Here is a 22,531-nt window from a genome sequence, read left to right as displayed (position 1 = left end):
AGTAATGACAAGGTGGCTTTAAGAAAGCAGGGAATAAACGACACACCAAGGGAAAAGGAGCTTGTGCTGAAGAATTTAAACTAGACGAAAGCCGAATAGGAAAAGCAAGGCTCCGCGAAAGTGAATGACGACATGGTACGAACATGCAAAGAATGCCTGTTAATGCTACTTGATAAAAGCATAAAAAAGATGAGTGAGCAAGTTGCAGCGGCTGCCCCAGGTGATGGCGTTTGCTAAGAAAGACTGTAGGAGCACGCTAGCCGCGTCCCTGCTCTGCTGCAGCATCTGCTGCCTTGCTGACCATGGCGCACGCCGATGTCCTCAGCGACGTTATACCTGCTGCCTTGAATACCTGCGACGCGGATACGGTGAGAGATCATGACTCTCGGTCCCGCATCGTTCCAGGAAGGTGGCTTCCCCATGCTCACATGTCTTCGCACCTTTGTCAGCCGCGAGGTACAACACGAGAAACCAGTTTTTCTTGTTGCTTACGCATTCCCGGTGGCCACCAACAAGGAACCCTCGAGGGCTCCTTTTTGTCAACCATGTCAATCGCGTGTGTTGTGAACCCTGTTGTGAACCTCGTGAACCCGATGAGAGCGGCGCACGCGTGAACCTGCTGTGGTCCCCATGAGAATGGCGTGTTCTTCTTCTGAAGATCTGCCAAAGGCCGAGCAACGTTGATGAAGTTTTTTTGCGAAACACCGAAATGAAGAACAAAGGCCAAGGAAGCAGCGCATGTCAGAGGCAGAACGTGGCACAGGTAAACTGCGTATGGCGCGAATTTTTTCCGGACCTGGTCTGACACCGGATGCGTCAACGATGTGTCCCAACACGGTGATCTGACGACGCCCAAATTGACGCTTCGTGGTGTTCACTTGAAGGCCGGCTATTCGGAAGACTGCGAGAATTGCAGTGAGTCGGGTAAGGTGGCTGCCGAACGTGGGAGAAAAAACAATAACGTCGTGAAAGTAACAAAGACAGGTGGTCCATTTGTAGCCTCGCAGCAGAGAGCCCATCATACGTTCAAATGTCGCAAGAGCATTGCAAAGGACAAAGGGCATGATATTGAACGGATATAAGCCATCCGGCGTGATGAAGGCCGTCTTCTCGCAGTCCATTTCATCAACTGAAATCTTCCAGTAGCCGGATCGAAGATCGATGGACGAGAAGTATTTAGCTCAGTCCAAGCAGTCCAAGGCGTCATCGATGCGTGGTAGTGGGCAGACGTCTTTTCGCGTGATCTTGTTTAAGTAGCAATAATTGACGCCAAAACGCCAGGCACCATCTTTGTTTTTCACAAGGACGACTTGCAAAGCCCAAGGGCTGGCTGATGGCTCGATGACGCCTTTGCGGGGCGTTTTGTCCACTTTTAATTGCATGACTCGACGTTCAGCATGCGATACACGATAGGGATGCCGATGAACAGGATTCGTATCTCCCGTGTTTATACGGTGGTGAACAACAGATGTTTGGACTAATGACCTGTCGCTGAAATCAAAAATGTCACTGCACGATTCAAGAAGATGTCCGTGGCCTGTGCAGAGGTGAGGGCAAGTGCAATTATTTTCGCGAAGTCATCCGTTAAGGAACCATAGCTGTCAGCTGCAATTGGCGCCTATAAGCCACTCTCGTCATTCAGACTCGCAATGTCAAATTCGGAACTTCTAGAAACGCTGGCCAAGAACATGCCGGCCGGATGCACTTGAGGGCACAGGTTGAAATTAAGAACCGGTAGAACGACGTCGTTATTAGTAACTGTGATCAATGTATGCGGACATTCTACGTTCCGGTTCGAAAGCACGTCGATTATGGGGTGCAGCACATATTCACCGTCAGGAACCTGTGGCTGGCCTGTCAAAGTGACGTAACTGCCTCGGGTGACGGACACTATTCTTGAAGCGAGCATAAGCACGGTAAGGCGGTACTCGGAGCTTCGGCAAGTTGAAGCAGTTCTAACTGAAGAACACCGGTCGAGCAGCCAATGAGAGCAGAATAAGTGGTTAAAAAGTCTAATCCAAGCATAACGTCATGAGTGCAGTTGTCAATCACAGCAAAGAGAACAGAAGTAGGGCGGCCGTCTATAATTAAACGCGCAGTACACATTCCAAGAACAACCAGCATGCCGCCGTTAGCCCCACGAAGCACCCGGGCAGCTGCTGGGGTGAGGACCTTCTTTAAACGTCTACGTAGGCTGGCACACATCAGAAATACGTGGGCTTCAGTGTCGACGTGTGTTTGGACAGGTACGCCGTCTATTTTGACGTGAATTACACTTCTTGTGTGCACAGACAGAGGATTTGCTGCAGTAGTCACCAATGCAGCACCACCTCCGAGGGCCACGTTTCATAGTTTTCCGAAAGATGCGGCCTAAACCCACATGGGACGAAAGGCGACGCGGCTTCGATGAACGGGAAGATGGGCGACGTGCTTGCGGTGAACGTGACTAGTGTCCGCGCGACGATGGTGAGCGGCTGTACGACGTGTTCCGAGCACTGCTGGCGGCGCTGTTAGACTCGGCGGTGGGAGAAACATTGCGGGTATTTCCATCAAAACGGCTCAAGTTGGTCGGCGTGCGAGGTGTTGAGGGCCACGAGTTGCGACAGTGTCGGGCGACAGCACCATTGCGGTGACAGGTGAAACATATCGGCTGGTCGTCCGTAGTTCTCCGCTTAGTCGGGTTGCAACAACATAGAAAGAAGCGTCGCGGTGAAGAGAAAATAGTAGAAGGGCGTTCGTTAGCTCTGGGATTGGCGACAGCACACACAGACTGCAAACAAATGTTTTCAAGCTCCTGGCAGACGATGGCTTCTACGAGTATGCAAAGGGGGAAGGTAGCTGGGGAGGATCAGGTAACAGGAGATTTGTGGAAGGATGGTGGGAACAATGTCCTAGAAAGACTGGCCATCCTATATACACAATGCCTCATGACCTCGAACGTACTGCAATCTGGGAAGAACGCTAACATAATCCTAATCCATAAGAAAGGGGACGCCAAAGACTTGAAAAATTATAGACCGATCAGCTTACTGTGCGTTGCCTACAAAGTATTTACAAAGGTAATTGCAAATAGAATCAGGAATACCTTAGGCTTCTGTCAAAAGAACAGGCAGGATTCCGTAAAGCTACTCAACAATAGACCATATTCACACTATCAATCAGGTGATAGAGAAATATGCGGAATATAACCAACCCCTTATATATAGCCTTCCTTGATTACGAAAAAGCGCTTAATTCAGTCGAAACCTCCGCAGTCATGAAGGCATTACGGAATTAGGGTTTAGATGAGCCATATGTAAAAATACTGGAAGATATCTATAGCGGCTCCACAGCCATCGTAGTCCTCCACAAAGACAACAACAAAATCCCAATAAAGAAAGGTGTCAGACAGGCAGATACGATCTCTCCAATGCTATTCACAGCGTGTTTACAGGAGGTATTCAGAGACCTGGATTGGGAAGAATTGGGAATAAAAGTTAATGGAGAATACCTTAGTAACTTGCGATTCGCTGATGATATTGCCTTGCTTAGTAACTCAGGGGACCAATCGCAATGCATGCTCACTGACCTGGAGAGGCAAAGCAGAAGACTGGGTCTAAAAATTAATCAGCAGAAAACTAAGGTAATGCTTAACAGTCTCGGAAGAGAACAGCAGTTTACCATAGGTAGCGACGCACTGGAAGTGGTAAGGGAATACATCTACTTAGGGAAGGTAGTGACCACGGATCCGGATCATGAGACTGAAATAACCAGAAGAATAAGAATGGGCTGGGGTGCGTTTGGCAGGCATTCTGAAATCATGAACAGCAGATTGCCACTATCCCTCAAGAGAAAAGTGTATAACAGCTGTGTGTTACCAGTACTCACGTATGGGGCAGAAACCTGGAGGCTTACGAAAAGGGTTCTGCTGAAACTGAGGACGACGCAACGAGCTATGGAAAGAAGAAAGATGGGTGTAACGTTAAGGGATAAGAAAAGAGCAGATTGGGTGAGGAAACAAACACGGGCAAATGACATCTCAGTTGAAATCAAGAAAAAGAAATGGGCATGGGCCACACGTGTAATGAGGAGGGAAGATAACCGATGGTCATTAAGGGTTACGGACTGGATTCCAAGGGAAGGGAAGCCTAGCAGGGGGCGGCAGAAAGTCAGGTGGCCGGATGACATTAAGACGTTTGGAGGGACAACATCATCATCATCGTTGTGTTCATATAGGAGGTTGTGGCCAAGTACTGCACCAGGGTGGCCAACATCGCCCCAATAAGTACATGACCGGGGTAGTTGGAGAAGTATGGGCGAGGCCTTTACCCTGCAGTGGGCGTAACTAGGCTGATGATAATGATGATGATGGTTTACTGGATCTGGTACCGCCCCATCTGGCAACGTGAGCTATCTGAGAATCGGAATAAATAGGAAGGCTTACATCGAGCTGTCTTATGCTTCAGTGTCTGCGGCGCAAACCAAGGATGCCTCTACTCCGGCATGAAGACCTACTGCCTGTCCTCAGCATTGGACAGCAGTCTAGACCGTGCCTTCCATTCTGGCAGCGATGACTCCCCATGCTGCCGGGAATAATTCGCGTGTACATGCGGCAGTTCCAATGCCATCCCTTCAGGGAGATTCATAGCTTGAAGTTGCTCCTGCATTATGCGACTGCCCTCCTACCGGAGGACAATGCCCTACGCGTCTCCTACTTTGCGACAGGTGGCCCAGCCAAAAGAGTGATCACCATGGCTATTCACCGGGGGAACTGCCACCGCCAGCCGAAGGCGATGCAGCGCACTCGTTGCGGCGGCAGCAAGCTGGCCACTCGGAGCGGGGCGATTGCGATCTACTTTCCCTGCAGGAAGTTAGTGTGCCGGCTGAAGCGGTATGAGGTGGTAGGAGATGTGCTCCTTGGTCTCCTGCTCTGTAACCCTCTGCCTGGACGCCGGCCATCCACAAGCTTCCCTACGCTCAGCGGTCTACGTGCGCTGCTCTATTCGTCATGACGAGATCCCTGTTGCTGACCTGATAGCAGACCAATGGTGTGCTGTGCGATGACTGTGCGGCTTGGATCTACGGACACTACTTCGGCGAGCATTCATATGCACCCCTGGAGCCATTGTCATGCGCGCTGCCTGTTTCGACTGTCTGTCCATCTGGGAAAAGAACACGTGCTTTACGACGACTGCAATGCACATCATGCAACCTGTGGTAACCGCAGCTACAACACCCGTGGCAACACTGTGGTAGATGCTACACTTCAGGCCGGCCTTGTCACCATAAACACCGAAGAAGACACTTGCGCAGGGGTACCCGCAGCTTCAGCTTAAGAATTATCGTCCACCTGGGCATTACAGCAGAATGCTCTTGGTACATTTTCACCATGGCTCCTGACACCTTGGGGTCTGATCACCTTCCAATTCTGCTGACGCTCTCTTCCGCTCAATCCTACATGTCAAAGTCCTGTACATTGATCCACAGGGATACCTTCCCGCAGGACGTCGCCAACAATTCCAGCGGATAATTTCTGCGGGCTGGTCAAGACAGTACAGCAGCGGCCACTATCTGGGCGACTATACAGCCGTCACATCCTCTACCGCACCTGCCGCTGCTTAATCTGTGGGCCGCACGACGCCAAGCTGAGCGCCGCGCCCTCCAGACCAACCGCCCTGAGCGCTGGACTGCCTTCTCGCGGATAGACGCCGCCATTCAACCTCAGGCCTACCTGAGGCGTCGGCAGAGTTGGCAGAGTGTCTGCTCAAGCATTCCAGGTGCTCGTCACAGTTTCAAGGAGTGGCAACTTCTACGCTCGCTCCTGCAAGGTCCCACGATACACCAACCAATTCTGTTCGGCGCGATCACCTTGAGGACTGACTAGATGGATCTGGCAGAACGACTATCGGACCACTTCAGAAACCTGTCTTGGAGACCCTTGTTCCACTGGTGCATCGGGGTAGTCTCTAAACCAGAGATTCCTGCTCACTGCTGAGCCGCCATCATTCCTGGACAAAGGAGCAGATTGCAGTCCTGCCTGCCAAGGCGCACACCTCCCAAAGGCCCGTCTCCCTCACCTCAGCAGCCTGCAAGGTATTCGAGTCTGTAGCATTGGTGCGCCTCGAGTGGATCTCCCGAGCTCTCGACTTCCCCCGGGAACAGCTGACTGTGTTCCGTCGTCACAGTGCACTGGTGACTCCATCGTGGACATCGTATAATCCTTGCAGGATGTCAGAGGTTCTCGCGAAGTGACACCATGGTGGTACTTGACGTGGAAAGCACTTTTCATGACTTGCCCTACACGGTCATTCGGAGCTCTCTACATGTCTTCGTGTTACGGGAGGTCGCCGACGTTTCGGCATGGCCTTTCTCACAAAGATGGGAAAGGCTGTGAGCTCCCAACGGGCAGTTGTTTCCGGAGTGCTGCGGAAATCTGCCCTGAGCCCCTTCCTTTTAAGCTTGCCCTTGCGATCTCGCCCTTCCGCCGTCCCAGTGGACTTCAGGAATCGCGCTTCATCTCCGTCTATGTCGATTATGCAGCTCTATGGACGGGGGGTACCACTAGAAGCCCTCCAGCCATTCGATTCTGTTCTGCCCGCAGCGAATCCTGGAGGAAGTTGTTTCTGTTTTCTACTTCTATACAGTGGGCGCCTCCGTATCGTTAACGAAGACAAAGGCACTCCTCGTCTACCCCAGCGTGGTCATACGTCGCCGAGCAATCGAGCAGTCCGGCTGGGCCTTGGTGTCAGCCACATATGATGGAAACGGGCCGTCAGCTACTTGGGCCTGCAGTTAGACCACCTACTCTGATTGAGTGCAAGTGGCCCAGGCGTTCTTCACCAAATGCTATAAGTGCAAAAAGTGGTTCGCCATGGCCCGTTCCGCTGCACAGCATGCACGCAACACTAGGGTATCAATCTGTACACCGCAAGGCTATGTCCAAGCTTGTTTATGCGCTCCGCTCGTGGTCCCACCACGTGCACTCGTTCACCGCCTGCAGCTCCAGCACCGGAAAGCCATCCGGATGATTCTTTGCTCGCCAAGGACCTCGCGCATCGCTGCCATGCTGCCATCTTAGCCGAGGCAAACTCTTGGAAGCTGTCCCTGCTGCTGCTACAGCATAGCCTCCATTACATTCTCCGGCTACATCGTGCCCCCATTGGCATGGTTTTGCTCTCAAGGTTGCGATGGCGACGTCTCTCGCGCATGGGCAGGTGTTGCGAGTTGCACGAGTACGTTGTCGGCCATCCTCCTACGCTAGCTATCCCGCTACCTCCTCGGCACCATCAGCCACTGTAGGTTTCTGCTATTCTGGAGGGCCTCTCGAAAAGGTTGTTCCCATCCCGTGCCTTGTACAAGGCTTCGATATTTCTGATGAAGGACCAGCTAGACGAACATCTACACAGCCGGCTCCGTCCTTGCAGACTCCGGTCCATGCAGTCTCCTGCGTGATACCTTCCCTTCGGAGCTCGGGAGTGTGCCGGCTGCCTTTCGCGGCCAGCTGGACTGCTTCTGAGGCTGCAGTCTTCCGACTGGCTGCAAACCTGCTAGTAGAGGACCCCCCAGATTCTCCGGTTTTGATCATCTTCGAGTCGCAAACGGCGCTCCTGGCTCTTTGTCGACCGAACACCACCGACCTTGGCGTTGCCCTCATGGCGGAAAAGCTTCGTACTCTTATTTCCAGTGGCTTGAAGGTGTCGCTAGAGTGGGTGACCTCTCACGTCGGCGTCCAAGACAACGAAGAGGCTGACACGCTGGAAAAGGCAGCACACCATGCCGCCGTTCCAGTCGGCCCCGCTGTAGCTATACTGGATTATGCAAGGTACACATTGCCGCGGCACCTTACGGCGCTCCACCCTGATTGGCGCGCCGCCAGCAGTCGCCCTTCCCGTCCACTTGCTGTTCCCGGCCTCGCAAGGCAGGAGTGGTCTCTTCTGCTGCGCCTATGGATCGGCCCCTCCTGGACGGCATCCTGTAGGTAAAGCAAATGCCTGACTCCATCCCCGGCCTGCTCCAAGCGCGGCGAGGGCGAAACCATTGACTACCTACTTCGTTTCTGCCCCGCATTCTCTAAAAAGAGGGCGTACACTCTACGCATCATTCCGGGGCTTGGGGCTCCCTGCGGTCTCCGTATGGCAGCAGGTTTCCCGGCCGGCACCACGGCTCCGCCTTCAGGCACCTTGTCACGTTTCTGGAGGACACAGGGCTGCCGTGTAAATTGGAAATGCGCCGTCTGGAAAACGCTGACAGCCAATGGCTGTGTAATCGCCTCGACCTTCCCTTTTCTTTCTTCTTCATAGCCCCCTCCCTTTCCCAAGGCGCTGAGTCACGCTGACTAAAGGCACTGAGCACGTGCTGGTGGGCTAGTTGGTTATACACGATTACAAAGAAGGCGCCAAATAAAACACCTGGCGCCTACGTGGTTGTCTCGTGTCTCCACCCTTCATCTGTTGTTTTATTTGGCGCCTTCTTTGTAAACTCTCTAAAGGGCTGCCGAAAATAGCACCCCTTCCTCTTCCCAACCCCATTCTGCCTCTAATACGTGTGTCACCGCGAGGAAAAAAGCGCCAGAAGAGGAAGGCGCCTGGTGGTGAAGAAGAAAGTAGCCATGCTCTCTGTGATATACCAGGCATTACACCGTCGAGATAAATGTATCATCCACGACCGCGTTCGCGCCATTTCCGTATGTGCTTCGACGCCGCAGTGCTCGCTGTGCATGTTCGTGGCGCCCATATAAAAACATTCTTCGCGCAATGCACAAAATGGTAATAGCACCTATACGCTTGCGCGTAACCGGTGTTCACGAAGTCAAATGTCAATGTAAGGTTTTTGTACTCCCGGTACAACAGAATCATATGGTTCAGACATACTCCCCTAGTGCAAGTGTTCGGTTTAGCCCAGTAGTCAAGGTATCCGTCTTCTGGGCGTCGCGTCGCGAACTTGAAACTCGTCACGTCCAACGTCTGTCCTTTGGAATATACTTTGTTTTACACATTCCTTTCATCATATCGACTCAGGTTACGTGAGAAACGGGCGGGCAGGTTATCTCGTTGGGTAGGCAAAGAAGTGCTTACGAATTCAAAAGTGGAGAGAGATCCTACCCTCTCCACGAAGTACGAGAAGAGTGCGAAGGAAGTCACGTTGTATTATTTACTGTAGCAACCACGCTTTTAGGGCGCAATGACAGTTTTATTATTGTGCTGTATGCCCATGCGTGCGCTGCCCCGTAGTTCTCATACCGTAGTGAAGGTTGTGTCTCTACAGGATTCCGTGTGTCTGCGTGTTTTGTTCGGCTGTGTTGTCGCCGGATGGGACTGAAAAATTTAAAAAGCGTGAAAACAGCGTGCCTACAACTTCGTACACCACGCACTATGCCACGGATGTTTGACGATTTGGGAATCTATTTGCAGTCTTCGGGGGATTCATCACAGACTGATGCTGGTGTACTTCAGAATACGTACGACAAACGCCTTGCAAATCAGTGACAACTGGATAGTGTTCCTGCTTTCGACAGCTGTCGATGCATTTGTGGCACGTAAGACAGCCCTGTGATTAGGCGGTAAAGAAGTGGCTGGTGTGAGTAATTAAGGGTCGAAGCTTCCTTGGCTGGATATCTGTGTTTTCGTGGAACGCAGGGAAGTGATGGTTGGCGGATGTCGTGCACGAGTGAACAAGGTTGATAGCGGAAAGTTGATGGTCGCATGAAGGTCCGGTCAACGCGCTAGGCGCACGCTTATGCGCTTACTGTTCGGTAACGTGCGGAGCTTACCCCAGAACTCTGTTTCCATTGAAGCTTCACTTACCGTGAAAACAATGCACCTCAGGCTGCTACCACTGGGTGTAAATGCATGCCGAAGTTCTCTACTGCTGGCCTCTTCGGCAGCACGCTGCCGCTCGTCACATCTCCGTGGTTCGGGCCGCCAAAAACACATTCAATAAAGCAAAACATTTCCTATAACTTCACTACTAGCATGCGTGTTTATTCTCATAAAAGGCAAGAGGGCTAGTCATACCTCCCCATGCCCGTAAAGTCTGCTGCCGCGCATCCCGTGTGCACTCTCGCAGCGAAATGAGAGTGCATATATTTATCTTCAGAGAAGCTGGCAAAAGTAGTGGTGGCGAAGGGGGGAAGGCCTCACAGTCAAACATGCGGAGTTGTCTATGAACTCCATTCAACCCTAGAGCCCGGTACCACGACGGCATGACTTATGCAATCGCATCATGATTGGATCTGTTTGTCGGATCACTACGGCGCGCGCACATGCGCGCAGCGCGGCGTGATTGTGCGCCGAAAGCGAGAAATGTAAACAAGAAAGCAGAATCTGTGCCGACAAGAAGGGGGAGTAGCGCCAGCTTCCGGCGTCACTGAGTTTCAGAAACAATGACATCAGGGTCTCTGCGCATTTCTTCCTTGCTCTATGGTAATGCCGGAAGTTCGCTTTACTTCGCCATTTTGTCGGGGCAGTTTCTCTCCTCTTATTCACATTTTTCGCCTTCGCCGTGGATCTGCTTCAGGCTACGCGGACATGCGCGCCACGTAGCGATTCCATCAACGAATCCAATCACGATGTACCATCGTCATGTCGGCAGAGCATTGTGCTCTAGCGTTGGAAGACGTTGAAAGCGAACTTCGCAAATTAAACCATGAGGCCGGTCGCTGCTACTTTTGGCGCCTTTTGTGAAAATAGATCTACGCACTCTCACTGTGCTACGAGAATCCGCAGACGATGACCGGCAGCACACTTTACACACGTACATCATAATCCATCGACCTATGACTAGCCCACCAGTAGTTTAGGTTAAGAAGCACGCGTGTGAGTCGAGCCTTGAGGCATTGTTTCGCATTATTGAACAAGTTCCAGGTGGTCGCACAAAGCTCTGATATAAAGAGTTAAAGCGCTCGCCGAGGAGAGAACTCGGTTAGATGCATGACTGCGCCTTGAGGCGCATTCTTCTCACAGTAAGTGAAGCTTCACGAAACAAAAAAGAGGCAGTTTGACCCGAAAGGCGAAGCATCGATTGCGATAGCAAATTAGTAGACAGCTCTACGAAATCAGGATACTAGTCTATAAACACGTTCTCCTAAAATCTTGCAAACTATCTCACTAACTGAATTAGCAAGCATGGTGTCAGCGCGCACAAGCAAACATGAACACATTCCATTGGATGAGTGCGGACACTCCTTGTTAAAGCACTGTTCCGAACAAGCGCGGCAGCAGCAGGGAGCGAAGTCACTTACGTGTGGTCTATCACTTCAACGCAAGAGCGGCGAGACAACAGCGTGCACAAAGGTGTGAGCCATCTGCAGATCACCTCCAAGACACGGCAGACGCAACCGCGCGAGAATAACAACTTTATTGAATCACAAATCTGAGCGGTGCCGTTCAAAGTACGCACTGGTTCGCAGAGCGAAAGCCGCGCCGTCTCCCCGTTTTCCGCCATACATCGTGCTCGAAGGAGCCGCGATCTTCAGTTCTCCTTGCGCCCGGACGCGAAATGCGCAGTTGCTGCCGGACCACCACGCCACCCGCCCCCCTCCCTTCCATCTCCACACAGCCGTTCACGCGACAGAAGACTGCGTTTCATCATCATCAGCCTGGTTACGCCCATTGCAGGGCAAAGACCTCTGCCATACTTCTCCAACTACACCGGTCATGTACTAATCGTGGCCATATTGTCCCTGCAAACTTAAACTCTTCCGCCCTCCTAACTTTCTGCCGCCCCCTGCTACGCTTCCCTTTCCTTGGAATCCAGTCCGTAACCCTTAATGACCATCGTTTATCTGCCCTCCTCATTACATGTCCTGCCCAAGCCCATCTCTTTTTCTTGATTTCGACTAAGACGTCATTAACTCGCGTTTGTTCCCCCGCCCAATCTGCTCTTTTCTTATCCCTTAACATTACACCCATCATTCGTCTTTACATAGCTCGTTGCGTCGTCCTCAATTTAAGTAGAACCCTTTTCGTAAGCCTCCAGGTTTTTGCCCTTTACGTGACTACTGGTAAAATACAGCTGTTATACACTTTTCTCTGGAGGAATAATGGCAACCTGCTGTTCGTGATCTCAGAATGCCTGCCAAACGCACCCCAGCCCATTCTTATTCTTCTGATTATTTCAGTCCCTTGATCCGGATCCGCGGTCAATACCTGCCCTAAGTAGATGTATTCCCTTATCACTTCCAGTGCCTCGCTACCTATTTTAAATTGCTGTTCTCTTCCTAGACTGTTAAACATTACTTTAGTTTTCTGCAGATTAATTTTTAGACCCACTCTTCTGCTTTGCCTCTCCAGGTCAGTGAGCATGCATTGGAATTGGTCCCCTGAGTTACTAAGCAAGTCAATATCATCAGCGAATCGAAAGTTACTAAGGTATTCTCGGTTAACCTTTATCCCCAATTCTTCCCAATCCAGGGCTCTGAATACCTCCTGTAAACACGCTGTGAATAGCATGTTTACAGGAGGTACTCAGAGCAAACAGTGCGTTTGCGCTCCGCTTTCTTCCTTTGCGCGCACCAGATTCAGCCGAGATCATCGGCTTCCCTCGCGTGGTTTGACTCCCACATACAGCATACGGCGCGCGGCGATAGTGTCATCGCCCTTGGACTTAATGTGGAGAATCAGGGCAACGGCGACGGCAAGAAATGCGCCTGGAGCGCCCGATAAAATCTGTTGTAGCTCACGCGCAGTGGCCAACAGTATATACACGTAGATGCGTGCTTCTAGCCCGTTGACAGGGCTCGCTACGCGCGATCGACCATGGGCCGTTTTATCTGCGCGCAGACGTAGTTTTCTGTCGAGTCTTAATCACCCTTACAGCACGTCCGCCTACGTTCTGTTCACTGCCACTCTATGGCGCATTGATGTATGCGGTAAGCAGGGTTAGCGCCTTTAGTGCTTACAGCATCCGCTTCTCGATCATCCTTGCGTGCCACGAGTGCATCGCCAGCTGTCAAAAGCGGGAACGCTGCACAACTGTCACTGACCTGCAAGTCATTTATCGTACGTTCTGAAGCACAGCGGTTTCAGTCCGTGATGGCACGTTAGCACTGTATCCACCGAAGACAGCAAGAATACTCCCACATCGTCCTTCGACAGTAGTGCGGTACGTGGTGTACAGCGTTGTATGCGCGGTCGTTTCACGCTTTTTGCTTCTTCGAATGTCACCTGGCCAGAAGAACAGCCGGCAAAGCACGGTCTAGCTAACAGGCTGCACAAGACACGGGGACTAACCGAAACTTAGACATACGGTGACTTTACCATGGTACGAGATCTACGGAGAAGCACACACATGAGTCTAAGCCATCGTAACAAACCACCATTGTGCCCCGCAAGATGGCGGATACAAGAAAAAATACCACGTGACCTTCTCCACTCTACTCTTCTATTACAGAGACTTGGTAGGGCCTCTCCTCAGTTCCGTCCTCCATGAGTATCGCACACCCTTGGTTGTTGAGCTCTGACGACGCGGCGGGAAAGCAACGTGAACGACCCGGCATTTCGGCAGCAGGAACTTTCCGGTCGTTCAATACGCCGAATGCTCCAGTGTGAAGGTGGCAAGAAAGCGAGTGCACTCAGAGTTCCAGGCAGCAAAATAGGCAGGTTAATTATTTTTTAGTAATGATAAAGGCGGGGGGCAGCAGTGCAAGGATGTCGTGACTGATAACTCTTAGTTATAATTACAAGTTGTTGCACAGCAGAATGGTGAGTGCTAGGTATTGCATACATTCCAATATTGTGACTATGTTTTGGTCGTACTAGTTACTGTCAATTGAAGCTTATTTTCTTCATTAGTTGATGCACACTGGGTGCGTGCACAAATAAAAGTGAAGTAAGTTTTCAAGTCCCTCTGTCGGTGTCATTCAAACCCACCCTAATCGTTCACGTTCTTAATGGATGTGACTGCCGTCATTAAAAGCCTAGTTATGTTCCCCTTAGGACACAAAGTCTTCATATGTTTCAAAGCACACTTGCACGTAAGGTGAAATAAGCTGCAACATCAAACAAGCTAAATAACTGTTCGCGTAGCAGCCAAAGTGGTGAACCCTAGATGAATTGAAACATTTGCCCCAAGCAGCTTATAATCACGATACCGCTGCCACTTCAAGCTTTGAAGTCATACGTCTTTCTGTGTTATTTTGCTGACAAAAGCTAACCAGCAAACTGAACCCTCCCAGCAAACTGATGGCAACCGGTGTGACAGGCCGACATTTTCTGAACATGTAGGCTTCTATGAAAGTCTCCCTACCAGTTTACAGATACCATGATTTATATACATTGAGCAGCACGCTCCAAAAACAGAGTGCAGTTTGCAAACGTCAGGATGATGCGACAATGAACACTTGTGAAACTTCAGGAAGAGTCATATTAACCTTCCACATTAAAGTAAACAAATTATGAAATCTAAATTTTTGACACTCACACTTATGAAAAACAGGCTTGTGTTTTTCCTCTCAATGTCGCATATCTCGTGCTAGGCATTATGATGGTTGCAGAAATCACTCGATCAGAAGAGTTTCGAAAAACAGTTTCCTCTGTGCTCACACCTCAGCTTCATTCTGCACTGACTTCATTTGGCTGTTACTTAACAAATCGAGTACTCGGCTGCTCCTCGCTCGAATAGTCATTTTCCCATTGGCTTCGTTGCGTGATAACTTTGTCTGCACTTTGGCAGCACTCACTTGTGTGACGTAAGTATGAAGGTAGTCTGCGCGCATTTCTTAATCTCCGCGATGGCTCGGAAGATCTTGTTTCTGGACACGACGTCCACCCCCGCGTACGGCTCGTCCAGAAACACGAATGGCTGCAGTCCCAGCAGAGCGGCTCCGATGGACAACTTTCGGCGGTTGCCTCCGCTGGGGAATGGAGAAAAACATTTACTTGAATTATGTGGTTTTACGTGCCAGAACCACTTTCTGATTATGAGGCACGCCGTAGTGGAGGACTCCGGAAATTTCGACCACCTGGGGTTCTTTAACGTGCACCTAAAGCTAAGCACACGGGTGTTTTCGCATTTCACCTCTATCGAAATTGCGGCCGCAGTGGCAGGGGTTCGATCCCGCGACCACGTGCATTAGCAGCCCAACACCATAGCCACTAAGCAACCACAACGGGTTGGGAATGGAGAGCAATCGCATCGTTACATTGGGAATATTGCCGATTGCAAGACGGCCATTAAGTAGAGCGGCAGCACCCACTATGCATTACTGAAAAAGTGTAGAGGCGGAGGTGATGTTGGGGGCCTTTTAAGGGGCACCGGGTTCACTCGCGTATGTACAGAGGGGGTGATGTGCTCACCTACCTCAGAAGCAGTGTGCGTGTGCCTAGCTAAGCTGGGTATTGATAAAATTTTTATTGGTTATTCTGAGCTAATGAGAGGATTTCCCTACTTCTGCTTAACAATTTCAAATTAGTCGATAAGGATGCCTCGGCATTGGACAGATTACAGATATTTTTTTGTCAACTTCAGCAACGGAAATAATTATTCAGACTATGTCACTGTGTTTGCATCCACTTGGAATGATTTACAATGCTGCCGTATTGTACTTTGCTCATTAAGCACAGAGTCATGTGCTCTTTCTGCCTCTATGCTACCGCCATTCTTGAGGTGCACCATGTACGCTAACCTTGTGGCTAAGTGCTGGGTCCGCGCCCCAAATAACAGGTGAACCACTGCGCCGTGTTTATGCCTCTTCAACTGCCTCCTTGTAACTTACATGGGTTATGATTGGAGCTAGTTGGTTTTTCATTTTAGATTTAGTAAAGCAATGAAGGGGGCCAGTTGGTGAACGTTAATGGTTATTTTGCGCTCAGTTTTACACAGACGATATTAAGGAAGAACAGGACGTTGATGGACCAACCAAGCACCAACCAACCTACCAACCAACCAACCTACCAACCAAGTTGTAGGTTGGTAGTTTGCGCTACGTCCGTCATCGTCCTGTTCTTCCATAATATCGTCTGTGTAAAACTGAGCGCAATATATCCATGTTCATTTTAGATTGTGTGGTACAGCGCGAATTAGGGACAAGGGACGCAAGAAAGCGCATGTCCTCGCTTTTCTTGTGTCCCTTGGCCCTGATTCGCGCTGTACGACGCAATATAAAATGTGTCCTGGTATCGCGATGCCGCCTCTATTTGTCAGTGTTCTCACAGAACCACCATGAGTTTCCAAACTTTTTGTGATGTTTCTAATTTACAGGCTCCCCAATCGGCCCAAAGCTCATTGGAACGCGGCACCGCATCCGTCAAATATTTTAAACAAGCTTTTATGGCTAATAACAAACAGCGTACAGAAAGTGAAGACGAACGAAGGCATACACACAAACACAAGCGCTGTGTGCGCCTTCCTTGTCTTTGTTTTCACGCGACAGCGTTAAGGAGCTCGTGTCGCAGAAAAGCCGGTGTCGTCGGCGTTGGTGTCGGTGGCGTTGGCCGTGAGCGAAAAATCGCGGAAAGCAATTCATAAAAAGCAACTTCCAAGATGGGCTGGGTGGGAATAGAACCAGGGTCTTCTGAGTGTGAGACGGAGCCGCTACCACCAAGCCATGAGTTCATTGGTTCAAAGCGGGACAAAAGCGCCTCTAGTGAATGCGGTGTTGCCTTAAAAACGAGCCGTAGAAAGTTCTACTGCGGCGTATATCGGTATGAGCGTGTAAATTACAGAAGTCGCAGTTAAACGCGTAGTGAAGTACGTTTCCGCGCCATTTCTTCTGCGCTAGCCGCATATGCAGAGCCTTCTTGCGGCAAACACAGAAGACCCCCTCCTCGTAATGTACGGCGCTGCCCCGAAAGGTGGCGCGCCACTCACCCGTTTCTCGCCTTCGTCTCGTTTCAGCGTATTGGGGTCGTGTGGGGACCGGTGCGAGGCGCGTCGCGGCCCGGCTGTCCGTGCCGATGACGACGTTTGGCTCGCGTAGATCGTTTCTCCCTCCGATACACCGAGTTCTTTGGTTCGTTCCGTTTGCTCAGACACACGTTTCGTTGCCGCGCCGAACGCTGCGTTGCTCGGCGCTCACCGCGTGATTGGTGGGTGCAAAGTCCGATTCGGGGCGCCTCGTAAGTGATCGCTGCGCCGTAGCGCATTGTCTTACACCCTTTTCCGGGTCGATGGGAACGCTGTTGCGTTCCACTCTTGAAGGCGAAGCTTAAGCGTCCTATTATTTCATTGCATTGTTTGTTATTCGCGAAACGACCCAAGCTTGCCTGGTTTTCTAATCCGCTCACTTAAGCTTTATTTTTACACGCAAGCATATCTGGCCAGCTCTTCAAACCGACGGTGTTTTTCTGAAACAAAGGAAACGAACGGCGAAAGCACCAGGAAGTCAAGAAAATAACGCGCCTGGGTAGTACAAAGGGGCGCGCTAAGCTCGTGGTAAAGTACCGCCACCTAGAGAAACGCGCAGGTAACGTTCAGCGAAGTACAGATGGAGAAACGAGGCCAAGCGGAAGGTAGGGGATGCGCGCTGGGTAGACCTCCTCTGGCAGTTATAGTGGTTTTCTTTGCGTTGCATACGTGGTGGGTTTGTCTCGTGGTAACGTCGTCCTCGCGTGCCGTACACTGTGTGTTCGAGTGAAAGCGCGCGATGGTGAGGCGAAGGTGGCGGCTATATCTCGCGCGCGCGCTGGGAGGAATCGCGGCGTATTCCGTCGCGAGCATTGCGCTGTGACACCGGGTTTAAGGAACCGAGGGCGTTGTACTTCGGCCATGCGTGGTCACGGGCGCTCTATGTCTAAAACGATCTCCTTTGGAAGCCCACGTCTACGGCCCTTAGCTTTGCGTGTGCTGTGTTCTCACCGATGTGTTTGCGTTGAAGCGATAGAAGCACTAAGGTCACTTCGCTCGCTGCTGCTGCCGCGATTCCACAACGCCACCGTTTTGACAGCCGGTGTCCGCGGTGAATGTTTACAACGGCGGCGTTCTACTGCGACAGCTGCTGCGTCTGTCGCGGCTGCGCCAGCCCTGTATTGAACACAATTTGTGATGCTGACCGTATAGGCGTCAAGGCGCACCAATGACCGATAGCATCGCGTGTGCCACAGCACCCATACGCTTGCGCGTCACCCGCGTTCGCGAAGTGAAACATCACTTCTGGCAATAAGGCAGAACGCAACCGCTGTCTGGCACTTGGCTGATAAATCATAAAATATTTTCTACTCTGTCACGAATTTTGCTATCCGATCATTCATAATAATAGGACGCAATAAATTCTCAATGTCAGTGCCAATAGTTCGAACTTTTGAAGAAATCAAATGTGCCCTACTTGTCAATAGTGAATAGTCACTATTCTAAATAGCACCGTATTCGAGTAGTTTTTGATTTCAAAACGCCAACTTCCTACAACGAAAGGGAATATTGGCGCAGAAATGCGGTACAATTTGTTCACGCGGGCATGCTATGTGCCTAAAAAGTGCAAAGCTATGTCTTTTGTGATCTGCGGAAATTGTCGTCTACGCGAACAAACTGTCATTTATTCCTAATGTTCCACACGCGTATTAAATAAAGCTTCGTTACAGAAACACACTAATCTAGCGAATACTAGGACGTAGTATCGTTCTATATTTATTGGAAGAACCGTCTTCTGCTACCACAAAACAGTTCGACCAGTATTCGATTCTACTCGTCTCGGCACCATTCGATTCACATTCAATTCTTTTTTGAAGATTAGTACTCGCACACGCCTGATTGTAAGAACGCTGGCTACATAAACTAAATCGGCGCCCGCCAACCTGTACACGCCGCACTCCTTCGAGGCGTGCTCGTCGAGGTCAACAACCGATATGACGCTGTCCACCATGGGCTTCAATTCGCTTTCAGGGATGCCTCGCAGTCGGCCGACCAGGTACAGGTACTCGTACGCATTCAGCCTGTCCAGTAGGCCTCCGAGCTGGAAGCAGTAGCTGACCTGCGACTGCCACTGCGTGGCAAGGGGACAGGGGAAATGAAATTTATTTCCTCCTCAACGCCATACAAATTACATGGGTGAGTAGGCAAAAAAGAATACAAAGAATTGTAAACAGGCCAAGATACGTCACAAACGAGTTCTAATCTGACACATGATGTGTATGCGTCCCCAAGACAGCGAAGTTGTGCAGACAGCTCGTACGTGACGGCATGATTACAACTTACCACACTGTGCTGTTCGTGCAGCATGGCGGCTGCAATGACGTCAGTTCATCATATTCACTCCCAAGAGTAATCGGGGGGGGGGGGGGGGTGAGTATTCTGTAAGAGTGCACCTAGTGGACTGTCCATTTAGGCCGCTGCTGATTGGACGCAGCTGTACGAGAGAGGAGGAGACGAGCGGCCCTAGCCAATCAGCAGTGGTCCAAGGGGACAGTCCACCTAGTCGACTCTCACAGAATACCCCCGCCGCCTGCTTCAATGTCGTAAAGACGCTGTCAGAATGCCGGCTTCTGTGCCAGATACACGGCCGAACCGGCAGAACGACCGCAGTAGACGCTAACAGACGCAGCTTCGCACCGTGCTGGTGAGAACAACATGGCGGCTAGGATGACGTCAGCGCAAACCATGGAGGCCTGGTGCTCATAGGATGTAAAGGATTTGTTTGCTCACTCACGGTCTCGCTAGATCGAATCACGCCATGATCGCGCTTGATCGCAGCAGCATACGCTCGAGCGCGGTCATGGCGTGCTGATCTCCGTGACGGCTCACACGCAGAATACGTTGTAGGAACACAGGTACCAAAGGTCACATGGGGCCGAATACTCGGAGTCATCATAAATCACAACATCAATGCAAACTCTAGCTTTACAGAATATAAAGAAATTACCGAAATTTCACGTACCTGATACGACGCATCATTAGCAAAAAAGAAAACGGACCTAGACAAAGGAAAGAAATACAACACATGAGTGCACTCGTCTTATAGTAAAGCTCTCTACACCGCCGCGTTCCTAATGCTAACATAAACGCAAATTACAAAACTCAAATGTTCCCTCAACATCCTTGACAAGGCCGTCCTAGGTCTACCAATATGCACCTCAAATCAGCGTCTTCAACACACGGACGGGCCCCTTTCCCACTCTCACCGAACTAACAGAACAATACCGAGACAGACAAGTAGCGTGCTTGTCTTCTAAGGAACAAGGATGCAGCATCCTGATACCAGTAGGGATAGCCCTCGTCAGTCCAGCTGACACAAGTTAATCAAAGCCCTCAGCCACAACGCAACATTGCATTTCCACACATACCGGCCAATATGGCGCCACACCTACAGGTCTGGTTGACGTCAAGCACAAACAAAACTTCATCACAGAGACCGGAAATGTATCACAATATAGACGGACACCACACGCTCTAAAATGGGGTCGTATGCGTATGCAATATAATATTACGATGAAGAAGTTGGTCGGTGCCCTTGGCACGTGCAAGTGTCAGCCTGACTGGGACCTGGCTCTACCTTACATTACCTTCGCATACAACTCTTCCCGTCTCAAAACTGCTGGCTTTTCCCCGTTTTACCTCTTGTATCGCCGCGATCCGACGCTACCACTGGACACTGTGCTTCCGTCCGCCACAGCTTAAACTAGCGATTATGCCCGTGATGCAATCGCCCATGCTGACCATGCTCGCCATCTGGCGCGCGCTCGTCTACAAGTGTCTCAAGACAAGCAGAAACAACGCTACGGCCTCCGTCACCGTGATGTCCATTTTGTGCCCGGCGCCCTCGTGTTGCTTTGGTCACCATCGCCTAAAGTCGGCCTTTGTGAAACACTGCATACCTGTTACACATGCCCATATGGCGTGATATGCAAAGTGACCGATGCCACCTATGAAATCGTTCTAGCCACGCCCACTACGTCCTCCGCTGTGACAACCAGTGACATTGTTCACGTTGCTCGACTCAAGCCCTACAACTCTCCATGTGCCTTGGATATTTAACAGCACCTTGATGGTACTTTTGCCGCCGGGGGGGTAATATTAGGCTATCATTGAGCGATGCTCAAGATACGAGCCACCGCGAGAACGACGAAGAAGTTGGTCGGTGACCTTGGAACGAGCGAGTGTCAGCCTGGCTGCCTGGCTCCATTGTATATAGCGTGCAAATAGCATTTTTCGTCTGTGTCTTTCCACACGTAACAATATAAATCCTGGGAGACAGCACCGATCGCCCCAACAGCTGGGCCGCTTCCAACACTCCCAACGCAGCCACTCCAGAAATTCAGGCGATATGTCATACAAGAAGCTTCTCTACTCACTAAGCTCCAGCCTAGTCATTTATACCGGCTCCAGCCTAGTCATTTCCAACATGCAATGCCGACTACTGGAAACCCACCTAATAGAGTCCTGTAACCGCAAGCAGAACATTACAATGAAACTGAGTTGGGTACCTGGTCATGCTGGGATCGAGAGAAATGAGTGGCTTCATCAACGTGCCCGCGAAGTTAACCACAGTGCGCCCATGGTTGCCTGGCCAATACAACGACAGCGGAAGACTCCACCATATACAAAGAGCAAATATCTGAACATCACAAGAACGTCAGCGAAAACCGTTATTTTATCCCAGCCACACCCTTCACTGAACACGGAACAAGCACATTTTCGTGAAGTTCATCCTAATCCTCTCCTCACCCCCTAAAGCTCAGCAACTTCGCATGGTTAGCCCAGCACACTGCCCCAAAAGTCCGCGAATATCAGATACAGAACACAGTGTGCACTTATATAACACTGCCATTACATTCCCTTATTTCTCTTAGCCCCCCCCCCCTCCTTTCAAAGTGATTGGCTTCAATCGAGCTCGGTGCATAAGCATAAACACGGGCGTCAGTGGCGCATGCGCTCTTTTTTACTGTCCGTTAGTGGTGGCTTTAAATAAAGCTTTTTTCCTTCTTTCCTTCCTTTCTTGCAGTACCACGGCGCCAGCTTTCACCCTAGCCTGTTAAATGCGCCCTGCTCTCGGCAGTACCCTCGACCATCGCTTCGAGATCAGTGCCGCTTGTTGCCACATGGTAGTCCGCCTCAGGAATGCTCCGCACTAGCCACGCTAACATGGTAGCAAACCAAGTGGATGGCGATGGCAAACAGTGCCTCTCTGTTCGTAACGGCTATTTCTTGACAGTACACGGCGCGGATAATTTTTTCCTATGCGCAAATGTAACAAAAGGCGAACTGCTCAAGAAGGAGGTCAGGATTGTGACGTAAAAAAAGGCTCGGTGTACTGATAATGATGTGTGGTGTTTTATGGCGCAAGGGCCAAGTTTGGCCAAAGAGCGCCATGACAAGTGCTAGTGTTAACGATGTATTATGGAAGATGTGACTTGGCTGTAAAGTGGCCTAAATATAGTTGCGGTAAAGTGCGTAAAATCTACGTGCTATAAAATTATGCCGATGACTAAGGACGGATACTATGAACATTAAAATCCATCGTAGAAGAATGATGCATTGTTTAAAATATGCGAGATGTTAAATTGCTTACAGCACTACTGCCTCGCCAGAGCCCTTGAACCACAAGGACCTAGAGGCCTGTGCTATTCAATATAATTATCACAGCGGCATCCTCTGAAGAGAGGAAGTGCTACGGACGCGTGGGGCT

At 50.5% G+C, this 22,531-nt stretch overlaps 1 protein-coding gene across 1 annotated transcript in view; it reads right to left on the bottom strand.

Moving 5' to 3' along the window:
• Positions 1-19,128, bottom strand: part of LOC129381607 (phospholipid-transporting ATPase ABCA3-like) — a 51,318-nt gene extending 32,190 nt beyond the window's left edge. Inside the window, exons 1-3 of the mRNA XM_072285174.1 lie at positions 19,105-19,128; positions 18,705-18,892; positions 14,657-14,830 (exon numbers count right to left, since the gene is read on the bottom strand). Coding sequence (XP_072141275.1) covers positions 14,657-14,830; positions 18,705-18,892; positions 19,105-19,128 — 386 coding nt within the window. The remainder of the gene's footprint in view (positions 1-14,656; positions 14,831-18,704; positions 18,893-19,104) is intronic.
• Between the last annotated feature and the right edge of the window lie 3,403 nt (positions 19,129-22,531).

Source organism: Dermacentor andersoni, chromosome 11, assembly GCF_023375885.2.
Source record: "Dermacentor andersoni chromosome 11, qqDerAnde1_hic_scaffold, whole genome shotgun sequence".
Classification (NCBI taxonomy): Eukaryota; Metazoa; Arthropoda; class Arachnida; order Ixodida; family Ixodidae; genus Dermacentor; species Dermacentor andersoni.
The sequence above is the reverse complement of the archived record's forward strand: the minus strand, read 5'-3'. Positions and strand labels throughout refer to the sequence as shown.